This window comes from Haematobia irritans, chromosome 3 (genome assembly GCF_050003625.1).
Source record: "Haematobia irritans isolate KBUSLIRL chromosome 3, ASM5000362v1, whole genome shotgun sequence".
Lineage (NCBI taxonomy): Eukaryota > Metazoa > Arthropoda > Insecta > Diptera > Muscidae > Haematobia > Haematobia irritans.
Genome location: NC_134399.1, coordinates 76,276,549 through 76,293,204, shown reverse-complemented (window position 1 = coordinate 76,293,204; position 16,656 = coordinate 76,276,549). Strand labels below are relative to the sequence as shown.

The 16,656-nt window shown below is 32.8% G+C and overlaps 2 protein-coding genes across 4 annotated transcripts in view; both read left to right on the top strand.

Moving 5' to 3' along the window:
- LOC142228795 (uncharacterized) overlaps positions 1-5,183 on the top strand; it is a 53,316-nt gene extending 48,133 nt beyond the window's left edge. For all 3 annotated transcript variants that reach the window (XM_075299315.1, XM_075299313.1, XM_075299314.1), the window contains exons 2-3: positions 3,925-4,051; positions 4,108-5,183. In XM_075299315.1, coding sequence (XP_075155430.1) covers positions 3,935-4,051; positions 4,108-5,172 — 1,182 coding nt within the window. In that variant the 5' untranslated portion in view covers positions 3,925-3,934 and the 3' untranslated portion in view covers positions 5,173-5,183. The remainder of the gene's footprint in view (positions 1-3,924; positions 4,052-4,107) is intronic.
- LOC142228796 (transcription factor grauzone-like) overlaps positions 1-16,656 on the top strand; it is an 84,830-nt gene that overhangs the window by 50,150 nt on the left and 18,024 nt on the right. The gene's annotated exons all lie outside the window — the stretch shown is intronic.

The following is a 16,656-nucleotide window of genomic DNA, read 5'->3' as shown; positions in this document are numbered from 1 at the left end:
ATAAGTACAAAACTTTGAATACCAAAAAGTCTACAAGCACTAAGGATTATTATAAAACATGGACTGATTACGGAATTAAGTCTTATTATTGTTGTTTTTTTTTTTATGCCATTGTTCAATGAAATATGTTAATATTGAACTAAAACATTCCAAACTTATTTAATTGCAAATTTTACGAAAATGTTAGGCTTCGCCCGATTGCTTTTTTGCGACCATAGGCTTCGGCCAAAAAAACCGCTTCGGTTGATCTCTGCTAGGGCTGTCATTCGGGATCGATTTTTATAAAACCCGGGATTTGGGATTTCAAAACTTTGAATACCAAAAAGTCTACAAACACTAAAGATTATTATAAAACATGGACTGATTATGGCATTAAGTCTCATTATTGTTGTTTTTTTTATGCCATTGTTCAATGAAATATGTTAATATTGAACTAAAACATTCCAAACTTATTTAATTGCAAATTTTACAAAAATGTTAGGCTTCGCCCGATTATTGCTTTTTTGCGAACATAGGCTTCGACCAAAAAAACCGCTTCGGTTGATCTCTACTAGGGCTGTCATTCGGGATCGATTTTTATAAAACCCGGGATTTGGGATTTCAAACTATAGAATTCCGGGATTTTTTTCCAGATTCTTTAAATATTTTGAGTACACACAGCGAAGGAATATGATCACCTCAAACATGTTTCAACAGCAAAATGTTATTTTTGTATGGTGACCATGTAACATGTTTGCCGAAATCAGATACTTGATTACCGAGAAAATAACATGGTTGCGAAAACCATGTTACATGGTCACCACCCAAAAATAACATTTTGCTCTTAAAACATGTTTGAGGTGATCATATTCCTTCTCTGGGTGTAATAACAATCTACACGGCCTAAAATAGTTGTACATTAAATTAATTTTGTTTCATTCAATTTTAATAACAAAAGAATATAAGAAAGAATACATTAAAAATCAATTTCAAATTGCTATTGTACTTAACGAGCATTTATGCTATGTTCCCACTGACTCGTTTTCCTCATTCGTTTTTCCACAACATGTCACCGTTCACGCCGAGTTGAGATGCTTTATGCGCTTTACAGACTATCAGTTATTCCGGACGACAGAGCTTGTGTCGAACATATATTGTGCACATTATAAGTTAAGTCCGAAGGCATAATCGCACTCAAAAAAAAGTGAACCCTATATTTCACTAAAGCTGATTTAATTCTCTTTTAGTTCATGGAATTATTACGTTTTAAGAAAGTTTCCATGCCATTAACAATTTTTTGCGAACCTAAGTTAACTTAACTAAAGCAGAAAAAAAAATTATACACAATTGAAGTATAAAGATGAACTAAATTCGTGGCTCCCACAAAATAGTACAGAATTCCCTAATATTTGTAAATTTTGAACTTCGTATGGCACTAAAAACATTTTTGCAATTTTGAACTCCAATTTTTTTCCTTCAAACCCAAATTTTCTTTAATAAGTGAAAAATAATAATTTTGTCTGATAAATCTTCTCAAATTTTTCGAAAATTTTGTACTTGTTTTTGCGAAATCGGAGCGACATCTGCGTTTATAATACTGTTTAGTTAAAATTTTCTACAATTAATCAAATTTTTCAACAATTAACTAAAATTGTCTTTCCTGGTGGGTTCCCTGTTTTTTCAGTGCGATACTGCTGCATGTTTATGGGATCGATAACCCATTTACCGATTATTTAGTCATCGCCGACAATTCGTATCGATCCGACACACTGTAAGATTCTTTACAAACACCGACATTCCGTCCGGAATAACTGATAGTCTGTAAAGCGCATTAGTTTGATGGTTGCCATGGAAAGTCGAAATTCCCATTTACTCTAAATTCAAATATACGCACCTTTTGTTCAAATAAATACCGCGATCGTAAGGGGAAAAATTTTAATTTATTTTCAAGTTCTTCAAAGCCTTTGTTTATTCGTTTTTTCTATGAAATTTATTTTAATAATTTGACATATATTTTGGAAAGATTATGTTTAGTCGGAGCATATTCCAAATTTGGGGGCGTTTAAATTATAAAACTGACGTGTTTTTTTTTTTTTGGAGGAAAACTTTTGTTTTGAACTTGATTTTTTGTATGGGGAAAACGACTCGTTTTGAAATATTTATAGAGGGAAAACATTTCAATCCCTAAAACATGCTTGGTGAGAACGCCATATTAGTCCAACTCAATAATATGTACAAAAGCAGAACAAAACATTGTCACAAAAATAAATTAAAGAGAAATTTAATATCGCTATCTTACTTACGAATTCCATTTCACATGAGCTCATTGTTCAACGGAGGACCTTATCGTTTACTTCGATTTTTGATGAAATTGTGTTTTTTATAGAAAACCTCATGTACAATAAATTCTTACTCAAGGTGTACCATAAATGATTATTAACTAAATATGGGTAGGGGTACATGGATGGAAAAGACTGTTTTTCATATGTTTGGCTATAAAAATTATATGTTTGGAACACAAATTTTTAAACACAATATTTTTGAGTGCAAGCATATAATGTTCATAAACTAGCATAACATGTTTGGGACATATCTGTTAATATGTTAGAACATATTATGCTTGGGACATACAATATTTGTAAATATAATATGCTTGGATGCAAACATATATTAATTTAGAAATAGCCTATAAACATATATGTGTTTAGTAGCTTGGAGCGCTATTTAACAGGGAGCGATATTGAATTAAGTTGGTGGTTGTTGCTTGTTATTACAAAATTAATATTTTATTTTTCCTTGGGCAATTGATCAGCTACTTCTTTGATCCTTACAAACTGTGTGGTCCGATGTTCGAATCCCCGTCCGGCAAAAGGTGAAATTAAAATAAAAAAATCATACAATTGAATAATTTCTTCTACAATGTTTGTATTACAGAAAAAGGTGCTAAGAACTAAAAAATCTCGTGGAAGTGAGAAAAATGTGGGGGAATATACAATTAGGCAGAAACAAAATTTTGAGCCTTCAGGTCGAAAACCTATGTTGTTAGCACCTATATTACCTGTTTATTTTCATAATTCATTATGATTGTAAATATATAAATAAATAAATAAAATTTTGAGCACAATATTGTTGGGAAAATTTTTTTTAAGCATATAATATTTTTGGATGCAAAATGCTTCTAAACATATTATACATATGTTCACATAATAACATATTGTTTTTTGGAAGACAACATTATTGAATTTGGATGCAACAATACAAAATGTTTGGAACTTAGACTACCCAAACATATATTGTTTAGACCAATATGCTTTAAAACATATTATATATTGGAAGAGATCAAACATATAAATGTTTGGGCAATACCCAAAATTTTATATGCTTGAAGCAAAATAGGTTTGGGAGTATATGTTACAGAAACGATTTTTTGTGAGGGTGTATGAAATCTAGAGGCTGTTTGCACTGAATGAAGGTTCCAATTTGTTAATAACTAATGCTTAAAATCCACAAATTTCACAAATTGCAACTAGTTTTTCGAGATCCCGGACGGGATTAATCCCGTCCCGAAAATCCCGGAATGGGATTTATTCCGGGTGCCAGACCTAGTGGCTACACTATGTCTGAGTTCCCCGGTTAGGTTTCAGACCTACATTGATCTTTTTCAAGCATTTGTACAACTTCAGGTTTTAAGTATTCGGGAGTAAAGTTTGCCAGCTATTGATAAACTGATAAAGACTATCCTCGATGGTTTTCACATAATTGGTTGTTCCCTTTTTTGAATATCGGCTTGATTGTAACCATATTCATTAGTTCTAATAAATACTAATTATTTCCGTTTGAGTACCTCTCAGGATCTATGTCGAGACCTATTTTTGTAAGACGTTTACAATTGATTCATATCGTGTTTCATATCCTCTCTCTCTCTCTATTTACTTTATTCTTAAGGTCTGTGATCATGTCGAATATATGCCGATTATGTAGAAAGAGTAGCAATGACAGTTTACGATTATGTGATGCCAAGGGTAATCCCAATAAGATCTATAATATCACCAAAAAATATTTCCATGAAAAGGTATGTGTTTTTGCGAAATTCCACCAATGATGACTATATGGGTTTATCGATTTTAGTATTTGAAAGCTGAACGTAGATCTTCAAATCCTATTTCTGTATTGTGTATGGAGTGTTGGCGTCACATATCGGATTTCAATACCTTCCAACAAACAGTATTGCTGTTACTGGACAATTTAATCAGTGAAGAAGAACAACCGGCAAGTCCAATAACTGAGCCCACAGTATCACAAGTGTTCCTGGAGACGAGCTCGATAAAGGTCGAGGAATCTACAAATGTAATAACAATACCAGATGATCCAGAAGATGAACTAATTGAGGTTAAACCAACCCCGTCAAATGACCTTGGTCTTGGACAATTGATTGTCACAGACTGTTCAATTCAATTTTCAACTAGTATGGAAAATAATGGAGAAAGCACTCACTACTACAATGGGTTTCAAATCAATGAGAATATTGAATCGCAAGAAAATGGGGAAGCCTATCATATGGAAGATACTACAGCCGGTGGTGGGGATGATCACTTTATTTTACATGAATATGATGAGAAGTTTGAGCAGGAAACCCATGACTCAGATGGTTCTAACTATCTATTATCAGAACAAAAAGATTCACAAGAAAGAAAATCCTCAAGTGAAATGGATGCCATAATAGCCAAATGGAAGCCCTATTTGGATTGTTACCTATGTCCCAAGAAATATCCAAATATTATTAGTGTAAAGAAACACTTTGAGAAAGAACATCCTTCCGATGAATTCTTTATTGCATGTTGTGGCCGGAGGATCAAATACCGATTTCGTCTTCAAATGCATGCATCATTTCATCTAGACCCTCAAACTGTTGGATGCAAGGAGTGTGGTAAATGTTTCAAATCACAAACAAAGTTAGATCATCATGTGTATCTAACACACTCCGATGAAGCCAAGACCAATAATTATGTTGACAAGTGTAAAATTTGCTCCAAATCCTTTAGATATCGATCGGGAGTGTATCAACACATGAAGTTTAATCATCCCAAGGAATTTGCCCAACGAACGCAGAAACGTAAATCAAGAAAATTGAAAGATAAATGCACTCAAAAAAGAATGTTTTACCATCAAAATAAATTCGAATTTAAAAATTGACAATAGTGAAAGATTGTGTTTTATATTTTGGTTCCATTGGTGAAGGGTAACATTTTGGGTGCAAATACTGTTAAGATTTCGATATGTTGTATTTCATCCATTGGCGAGACTAAATTAAAGTGTCATAGTTAAATTCTACATACACGGATGAAAAAGACTGCTTTTCATATGTTTGGGTGTAAAAATTATATGTTTGGAACTCAAATTTTTTAACACAATATTTTTAAGTGCAAGCATATAATGTTCATAAACTAACATAACATGTTTGGCACATATATGTTAATATGTTAGAACATATTATGTTTGGGACATAAAATATTTGTAAATATAATATACTTACATGCAAACATATATTAATTTGGAAATAGCCTATAAATATATATGTATGTAGAAATAGAGGCCTAGAGAGTATGCTGCAAGTAAAATAATGGAAGTAACCAATTGGCGCCTTAAAAATATATCCACACAAAGACAATTTCATTAAAATTGTTTACTACCAGTGTATGCCTTAAGGTGAAACATAATATGTTTGGACCAATCCTGAAAATATATATGCTTGAAGCAAAATGTGTTTGGGGTATATGTTACAGAAGCGATTTTTTTTTTGAGGGTGTAGATGGGTTGTTTCTCTCCATTACCCGGTAATCTTGTTGGTAAGTCTATTTAAAAATTAATAACCACTTATTAATTGGCATCGCTCCGGATTACATTTACATACGTATGTCCTAGAAGGAAAGTCCTTCACCCCAGGCTTACCTTCGGCCATGAAATAAGTAGTGCTTTTAAAGCATCCCAGCAAAAAAGCGTCGCCAAAAAATTAATGAAAATGTACTTTTTGGATCCGGAAGTGGTGCAAAATTGACGTAGAAGCGATGAATTTAACGTGGGCTTGTCATAGGACGGAAGTCCCCCATTTCAACAGCCGTTACACTGAATTTGCATCATTTCCGAATTCAATGTTTTGGATGTAAATTAAAATATTCTGTGATATTTTGTCAAACAAATAATTTTTATAATTTTTAATGAATTCTAACGCTTGTCGAAAACGTTTGATCTAAAATATTTTCAAAAATGCACAATTTTTTCAGATTGGCTTTAGCATTTTTTACGACAAAATTTAAATGATTTGTATTATTTTATGAATTCTTACTCTGTTTTTAACTTAACAAAAAAAGTTAAAATTACCCATTAAAAGTATGAAAAAACCAAGTTATAAAAAACTAAAATAAAGAACATCATTGGAAGTGCATCTTCTGGAAGTGCTTTTAAAGTTGTGCCTTTGAAAGAACATCCAAATTTTTTGCTGGGATATAATCACTTTTTTGTAGATATATCAAAGCTTGAAAAATAACTACTTATTGTTAACAACTTAATGTTAATATATTCATCTAAATAAGATTAGACGCAATAATTAAGTATTATTAAAATAGATATTAATGTACACACAGAAAATTTTTTTTCTGATTCAATCACGAGATTAATTGATCAATTAAAAAATAAATTTATACTATTAATTTTTGTGATCGATTTTTGTTTCAATTAAAAAATTGTTGAAGCAATTAAATTTTTAATTGATATTCGATTTTAAAACTCAATTAAGTCTTTAATTGGAAAAATTTTCGTTAAATTTTTTTTATGTGTAGGTTGTTTAAGGGACTTGGATTCTTCTTGGAATCTAGTTAAAGTCGATTCTGGAAGTGTAATATGAATGAGGTATAATAAAGCATTTGTTTAAAACATAATATGTTAATGTCATTAATTTAACACAATTATAATGAAATATTTGAGAAATATATTCGTTAACGGAAAATTTTTCAGAATTACCGTTACACTACATATTCTTTTAACGGCCATTTTCATGTAGCTCAGTTAGGCTTTAACTGCCAGTTAACAGAAAGAAAAATGGAAATATCTTTTCTCCGGTTAACTTTAACTGAAAAATTTTCAGCAGTTAAGTTTCTAACTGGCATATGGAATATATACGCAAGATGACAGATATGTAGATATCACGGTTTAAAAGTTCGTTAGCTAACGTAGCACTAACGGAGCTTCATGATAATGGGGGTAAGTTGTTTAAGTAAATGCTCAATTATGTGAATAATTATACGTAATAGTACCATCATTTATTCTATTTATTAAGCCATTAACAGCCAATTATATATAGCCAGGGAGCTATATATAATTATGGACTGATATGAACCAATTCCTGCATGGTTGTTGGATACAATATATTAACATCACGTACCAAACTTCAACCGAATCGGATGAATTTTGCTCTTCCAAGGGGCTCCGGAGATCAAATCTGGGGATCGGTTTATATGGGGCCTATATATAATTATGGACCGATTTCGACCAATTTTTAATGAGTGTTTGAGGCCATATATTAACACCACGTACCAAATTTCAACTGAATCTGATGAATTTTGCTCTTCCAAGGGGCTCCGGAGATCAAATCTGGTGATCGGTTTATATGGGGGCTATATATAATTATGGACCGATGTGGACCAATTTTTGCATGGTTGTTAGAGACCATATACTAACACCATGTACCAAATTTCAGCCGGATCGGATGAAATTTGCTTCTCTTAGAGGCTCCGCAAGCCAAATCGGGGGATCGGTTTATATGGGGGCTATACGTAAAAGTGGACCGATATGGCCCATTTACAATACCATTCAACCTACATCAATTTTTGCATGGTTGTTAGAGACCGTATACTAACACTATGTACTAAATTTCAGCCGGATCGGATGAAATTTGCTTCTCTTAGAGGCCTCGCAAACCAAATTTGGGGGTCCGTTTATATGGGGGCTATACGTAAAAGTGGACCGATATGGCCCATTTGCAATACCATCCGACCTACATCTATAACAACTGTTTGTGCCAAGTTTCAAGTCGATAGCTTGTTTCGTTCGGAAGTTATCGTGATTTCAACAGACGGACGGACGGACATGCTCAGATCGACTCAGAATTTCACCACGACCCAGAATATATATACTTTATGGGGTCTTAGAGCAATATTTCGATGTGTTACAAACGGAATGACAAAATTAATATACCCCATCCTATGGTGGAGGGTATAAAAATCAGCTGATACAATGCATTTCAATCGATCAATAGAGCTCGTACGACATACAGAATTCACCATGGTGAATTGGAGTATGGTGAATTCAACCAAGGTCTTAGTTCACTCCTTTACTAATTTCGTGAGAGGCGTCCAAAATCAGTTTTTGTTCCGGAAACCTCCGTCAAAAAATTTTCTTCGCGTTGGTCCCAGGCTTGTTTCGATTGGTTGATGGAAGTGCTCAAAAAATACGATCGCGGTGCTTCTAAACAAGTCTATGACATCGTGACAGGTGATGAATCATGTATTTATGGTATGAACTTGAAATCAAACAGCAGTAGACTGTATAGGTGTTCCAAGATGAGCCAAATCCAAAAAAGTAGCCTGCACACGAAGTATTTCCAAGCAAATGGAGTAAACATATCGCAGTCGTATGTACTAGAGCTGGGTAGATACGGGTGGACCTAGTTCATTGCAACTAATCGCTTTAAAGAACTGCGAGAAATATTTCCAGCTCTTTCGGTCTATTAGTTCCACGTCTATACATTTCTTGGTCTATGGTTTCTTCTGTTTATAATGATATATTGTACCAAACTCTGAGATGAAAATGAACGGCGTTGACATGGGTAACGAAATCAAAAAAGGAACTAGTTCCAATTACGGAACGAAACTAAAAGGAGCGATCACTTAAATGAACTATAATTCGCAACTCTATATCGTATCACTAGAACAACGTAGAACAGTAAATTCTGACTGGTACACAGTGTTGAAATTAATGGTTCTTCCAAGGATCAGGAAAACCAGCCGCCGAAGACGGATCATTCTATGCCTAACTTACATATAAAATCCCAACGGGCATTCGCTTCTGAAATGCAACAAAACCGGCGAAACCTATCACAAACCAGTACTACCCTAAAAAAAAAAACGCTTCTGTAACATATATTCCCAAACCCATTCTGGTCAAAGCATATATATTTTGTCCAAACAAAATATTGTTTTTATTGTTCCAACATATTATGTTCCACCTTAGGCATATATATTTACGTTTTACATATTCCTTAATGATGGACTTTTAGACTCACTATGTTGTGTTGATGCCTTTCGTTATCTCTCTCATCCGCTATATTTATTATACCCTCCATCATAGGATGGGGGTATATTAACTTTGTCATTCCGTTTGTAACACATCGAAATATTGCTCTAAGACCCCATAAAGTATATATATTCTGGGTCGTGGTGAAATTCTGAGTCGATCTAAGCATGTCCGTCCGTCCGTCCGTCCGTCCGTCTGTTGAAATCACGCTAACTTCCGAACGAAACAAGCTATCGACTTGAAACTTGGCACAAGTAGTTGTTATCGATGTAGGTCGGATGGTATTGAAAATGGGCCATATCGGTCCACTTTTACGTATAGCCCCCATATAAAGGGACCCTCAGATTTGGCTTGTGGAGCCTCTAACAGAAGCATATTTCATCCGATCCGGCTGAAATTTGGTACATGGTGTTGGTATATAGTCTCTAACAACCATGCGAAAATTGGTCCACATCGGTCCATAATTATATATAGACCCCATATAAACCGATCTCCATATTTGGCTTGCGAAGCTTCAAAGAGGAGCAAATTGCATCCGATCCGCCTGAAATTTGGTACATGGTATTGGTATATGGTCTCTAAGAACCTTGCAAAAATTCGTCCACATCGGTCCATAATTATATATAGCCCCCATATAAAACATTCTCCAGATTTGACCTCTGGAGCCTCTTGGAGGAGCAAAATTCATCCGATCCGGTTCAAATTAGGAACGTGGTGTTAGTATATGGTCGCTAACAACCATACCAAAATTGGTCCAATCACACAAAAATTGGTCCATATCGGTTCATAATCACTAGAGCCAAAAATAATCTACCAAAATTTTATTTCTATAGAAAATTTTGTCAAAATTTTATTTCTATAGAAAATTTTGTCAACATTTTATTTCTAGAGAAAATTTTGTTAAAATTTTATTCGGTTCATAATAAAATTTTCATCATTGTCAAAATTTTATTTCTATAGAAAATTTTGTCAAAAATTGTATTTCTATAGAAAATTTTGTTCAATTTTATTCGGTTCAAATTCATGGTTGCCACTCGAGCCAAAAATAATCTACCAAGATTGTATTTCTATAGAAAATTTTGTCAAAAGTTTATTTCTATAGAAAATTTTGTTAAAATTTTATTTCTGTAGAAATTTTTGTCAAAATGTTCTTTCTATAGAAAATTTTTATTTCTATAGAAAATTTTGTTAAAACTTTATTTCTGTAGAAAATTTTCAAAAAATCAAGTCAAAATCTTATGTCTACTTTGTCAAACTGAATTATATACGTATTGGATCGATCTTTTTTGATTTAATATATACCACGTATGGACTACCTTGCCATCGGCAAGCGTTACCGCAACTTAAGTAATTCGATTGTGGATGGCAGTGTTTAGATGAAGTTTCTACGCAATCCATGATGGAGGGTACATAAGCTTCGGCCTGGCCGAACTTACGGCCGTATATACTTGTTTTTCTTTATACTCTCTCTGTTTCTCTTTCTAAACACATATATGTTTATAGGCAATTTCTAAATTATATATGTTTGCATCCACACATATTATATCTAAACAAATGTTATGTCCCAAACATAATATGTTCTAATATATAAACATATATGTCGCAAACATGTTATGCTAGTTTATGACCATTATATGCTTGCACTTAAAAATAATGTCCTAAAAAATTGAGAACCAAACATAAAACTGTTACACCGAAACATATGAAAAACAGTCTTTTTCGTCCGTGTATAAAAACACTATCGTAATACTCATATCGTGAGTATCAAAATGCGCTTTAATGCTATTGAAAACAGACAGGTGTGGTAACCCTGCATCACTGCTTTTAGCATCTGTTCACTCAGTAGAATAGAGCTATTGCAATGGATTTTGGCTCTCCGACTTACCTATGTGCAACAATGTTTTGCACTGCATAAGCAAATTATCTGTCTTTCTCTTCGGATTTCATCTTAAAGAGTAGTTCATTGGGTTATTTCTCATTTTTACAGTTTTGTTTTTATTCGTAGTTGACTAACAAAACGCAAAGCAATCCTATGGGAGTGCATTGAGCTGCTTTCTTCTTCTTCTTCCTCGACACATATGATAATGCGTCGTCTCCGGTATGGAGATAAACAAAGTGGCATGAGACACGTAGTCTATGTTGCCGAGCTGCTTTGAATTGAATTAACCGAATTTGACGACAGTATTCCTTGTTGTTTCCTTGTTTAGCGTTTATACGATTTTTTTGACGTTTCGCAAGAATTTTATACAGACAACGTGGACGGAGTTTTTGGTAAGTTCAGCTACCAACCTGTGTTATAATGATTAGCATTCATGTGTTTTTTTCAACGTTATATCGAGTTGTGTTTGTTCACTAACCGAAATAAATGCACTGTGCATTTTGTGCAACACAGTAAAAAAATATACACTTGTCTTTTCTCTCCTTTATCGTACTTGCACGTTGCCTATCATGCAGATGATACTGATCTCTTTACAATTAGTAAAGTAACTAAAGCGCTTTTGAAGAAAATGGAGAAAGGACTGCACAGATAAAAATAATTTTGAGAACCAATAACTTTTGTTGGAAAACCAATAACAAAATTTGTTAATTTTCCTGCGACAAACTAATTTGTGTTTTTAATAACCATTATTACAAAAAAGTTGTTAGCATTCGTTACCATCAGAAGGCAACAAATAATTTGTGTTCTCAATAACATCATTTGTAAGTAATTTGTTGAACATCCAACAGTACAAAATATTTGTTGTTGAACGTTACGTTTAATCCTCAACAAATATTTTTGAATTTGAACGAAAAAATTTGTATGTGGTTTGTTCAATGACCTGTAACATTTATTGGTGTATTGACAAAAAATTAAATTGAAATTAAAATTGACAGAATTATGCTATGAATTGCACAAAAATTGCCGGAACAATTTTGGAGATATTTTGTTAAGTACACACAGAGAAGGAATATGACCAAAATGTCATTTTTGGACGGGGAACATGTAACATTTTTGGGTCGATTAGAATTTAATAACTCTAATCCCGATATTAATATGGTTTTATTAATTATCTCATACAACAAACACATTTAAGAAACTACAAAATTGAAAAATATAAATTTTTCACAGACATTTATAAATGCTATTCTGTATTCTCTGATGAATGAGCTCTTTGCTTGCTATCATACACGTGCATGTGCTCATCCTCATTTTGTTCTAACGGTGTTTTTCGCATACCTCTTTTAGCATTCGTACATATTCTCAGCGATGTGCGCGTAACCAAAGATCATAGAAGAGGAAGATGGGAGATTGGCTACTGAGCACATCAAACCATTTACCACATTAGTTTAATACTCGAACAAAACGCGTATACGACAAGTATTGACATAGCATTAAAATGCAAATAAAAAGAAATTAAGAGCACGAAATAAATTTCCATAAAGGGTAAAATGTATTTTTTTTGTTGTTGTCTAAAATTTAACATTGTTTCATTACGAAAATTACATTTTTCATTTAAAAAATAAAAACTAAAAACAACTAAAAGATTACAAACAAGTATTAAACTAATCTGGTAAATGCAACATTTGGTATGACGCAAGCCAATCTCCCATCTTCCTCAAATCTATAATCTTTGCGCGTAACCAGTCTTGTATTTTTGTTTTTGTTTTCATATCGATAGCAGTCAAATAATTTCGCAACAAAACAATTTGTTGAAAATTCAGAATATTTCTATTATTTCCTCTGTCAAGCATCTACAAACACATTTCAACAACAAATGTCTCATATTCAATAGACAAATTTGTTGAGCATCAGCAGATTTTACATACAAATAAAGTTGTTAATATTTATTTGCAGTTATTTTTTTGTGTGTGGTGTCTTGCAATAGGTACTTTTCGACATGGAAGATTAACAGCCTGTTTCTGTATGTCGAACGAGCTCTATCGATCGATTGAAATGGAGACAAACAGCTGAATTTATAATGAAAAATCAGCTGTGTCTGTGCATTTCAGTCGATCGATAGAGCTCGTTCGACATACAGAAACAGGCTGTAAATAAATCCCAGTAAAACGAAGGCGAATATTTTTCATTATAAAAAAAAAATCCTAATAAGAAGCAGAATCGAGGACTCAAATATGGAGATGAAACGATTGCGGTTGATGATAGTGTCAAGTATCTGGAGGTTACGTTAGATAAAAAATTAATTTATGTGAGATCCGTAACAAATCTTTAAAATTATTAAGGGCGTTGTGGCCGCGTTTATGTAGAAAATCTCTCCTGAACCGAAAGACCTATTTTAACATATGCATTTCCAGTTTGGTTCAAAGCTGCGAAAAGCTATTTGGAAAAGTTATAGATTATTCAAAATAAATGTTTAAAAATTATCGATGGAAATCATTGGAGATTCTCTACTTCATAATGAAACGGGGTATGAAAAAATTTATAATTTCATCAAAAGACTTAATATAAATTATTTTTCTATTGTTTTCCCCTTATTATTTGATAGGGTCTTGTGTTGAGCAACTATACTCAAATACGTTTCTATTTATTGAATTAGCAAATTGAAAAATATAGTATTTGTTTTAGGTTATTGAATTAGATAATATTCTGCATGCATGTTAATTTAAGTAGTCTTTTATATTGTGAAAAGAGTACAGTATGCCAGGAAAGTCTTTTGACATTGCCAAATATTTCAAATTCCAGAAATAATTGAAGTAAAAATATTTTATTTTATTTTTTTTTTTTTTTTTGCAGCAATACTGTGTATATATGTACACATTGCAAAACACATAATAAAATATTTTTTAAAATTTCATTATATTTAATTTTGGAACAAAGCATAATTTTTATCCTATTGTCAAAATACTTTCTTGACATACTGTATGTTAAGTCAGAGCCTATTCCAAAGTAGGGGGTTTACATTATAAATTTGACGTGTTTTTGAGACAAACCTGTATTTTGAACTTGATTTTTTGTTTGGGAAAATGACTCGTTTTTAAATACTTATAAAAGGAAAACATTTCAAACCCAAAGACATGCTTGGTGGGAACGCTGTATTACATATATTTGAATTTAGAGTAAATAAGAATAGTTTCTAGTTTAGTTTCCATGGTAACTGTCAAACTAAACTCGGTATGCACGGTGAAATGTTTTGGATAAACGAATGGGGAAAACGAGTCAGTGGGAATATGTCATTAACCAGCAAAAAAGCGTCGCCAAAAAAGTACTGAAAATGTTCTTTTTGGATCCGGAAGTGGTGCAAAATTGGCGCAGAAGCGATGAATTTAACATGGGTTTGTCATAGGACGGATGTCCACCATTTCAACAGCCGTTGCACTTAATATGCATCGCTTCTTAAGGTGTGATCCGAATACAGTGTTTTGTATGTTATCTGACAGATTTTGTGATATTGTGATAAATACAAAATACTTTTTAACATTTTTTATGATTTTAAATTCATTCTAACGGTTGTCTGAAATGCTTGACCTCAAATATTTTTACAAATGCCCAATTTTTCTAGAATGGATTTAGCAATTTTTTGGACCAAATTTAAATAATTTACACCATTTTATTAATCCTTACTATGTTTCTAACCTATTGGAAACACAAAAAATTTAAAGAAAACAAGTATATACGGCCGTAAGTTCGGCCAGGCCGAAGCTTATGTACCCTCCATCATGGATTGCGTAGAAACTTCATCTAAACACTGCCATCCACAACCGAATTACTTAAGTTGCGGTAACGCTTGCCGGTCGCAAGGTATCTTAAAACCTCCTAACACCATCTTCTAAATTGTATGTAAGTCCATACGTGGTATATATTAAATCAAAAAAGATCGATCCAATACGTATATAATTCAAATTTTGACAAAATTTTCTATAGAAATAAAATCTTGGTAAATTATTTTTGGCTCGAGTGGCAACCATGATTATGAACCGAATAAAATTTGAACAAAATTTTCTATAGAAATAAAATTTTGACAAAATTTTCTATAGAAATAACATTTTGACAATGATGAACATTTTATTATGAACCGAATAAAATTTTAACAAAATTTTATATAGAAATAAAATTTTGGTAGATTATTTTTGGCTCTAGTGGCAACCATGATTATGAACTGATATGGACCAATTTTTGTGTGATTGGACCAATTTTGGTATGGTTGTTAGCGACCATATACTAACACCACGTGCCTAATTTGAACCAGGGATCCGGAGCGGAGCGGAGCGGAGCGTGGAGCGGAGCGGAGCAAGCCCTTTTTTAGCCGGAGCGGGAGCGGAGCGGGAGCGGCATTTCTAAAATCAGGAGCGGAGCGGGAGCGGAGCGGTTTCCAAATGAAAAACCGCTCCGCTCCGAATAAAATATTACTTGAATGAAATGTGTAACTTTGAAATTACACTGTGTAGGTAATTTCAAATTTAGCTAGTACTTAGCGTAGTGTGAGCAAACGTTTAAAATGTACGATATGTGTTTTTGTACGTACGTACATTGGGGAAAACACAACGTGTTTTTTAGTAATTGTTTTCAAAAACGGCAAATGTCAAAACATATCTCTAGTATGTGTTGTAAAAGTAACAACAGTACTTTCGATCAATTTCATCCCGTATTACTACAAAGATGGTTGTAATGAACGTCAAATAAATGCAATTAAACGATCTTATTTATATTTAATTTTTTAGTTTTCTACACTGAAAAAAAATATTGTCGTGAAGTCAAAGATTCCATGTCCTTAGAATAAGAATGCAAATTTTGCTTAACATGGAAGACGTATTTCTCTAAAATAAAGTTTTTTTTCTTGTCCGAAAGGCAATAAACTTTTGAATGAAGTTGTAGTGTCCTTATAATTAAGTGATTTTACTTAAAAATGTGTATCATTACATGAAAGAGGTAAGGTCAACGTGACTTTAATAATTAAGAAAAATTCTTTAAAATTAATAAAATTGTCTTTAAATTTGTTTCCTTTTTGCATCTCAAAAAATCGTTAAAAAATAAGACATGTTTTTCAAACACTTTATTTTAAAGACGCTTTTTTCTTGAAACATAGCATAATTTCTACTGGAAGTCGAGTCTTAATATGGAAAAAAATAACTCGTTAACTCGTTTTTAAAGGATTTTGATAACAACTGACGAAAAAAATCTAAAAAAATGAAAAATTAACATTTGCTTCCTAGAAGCAAGTACATAACCCCCAAATTTAAAAGAGAATTACGTCTTTAAAGTATCCTTACTTGTATTCTCCGCTTCTTTGGCTCGGAATTAATACCCAAACTGTTAAAGTAAAGACAAAATCTTTGGAACCGGGCATGCTTTTTTTCAGTGTAAGGACATTCATATTTGCTTTACTATTGTAC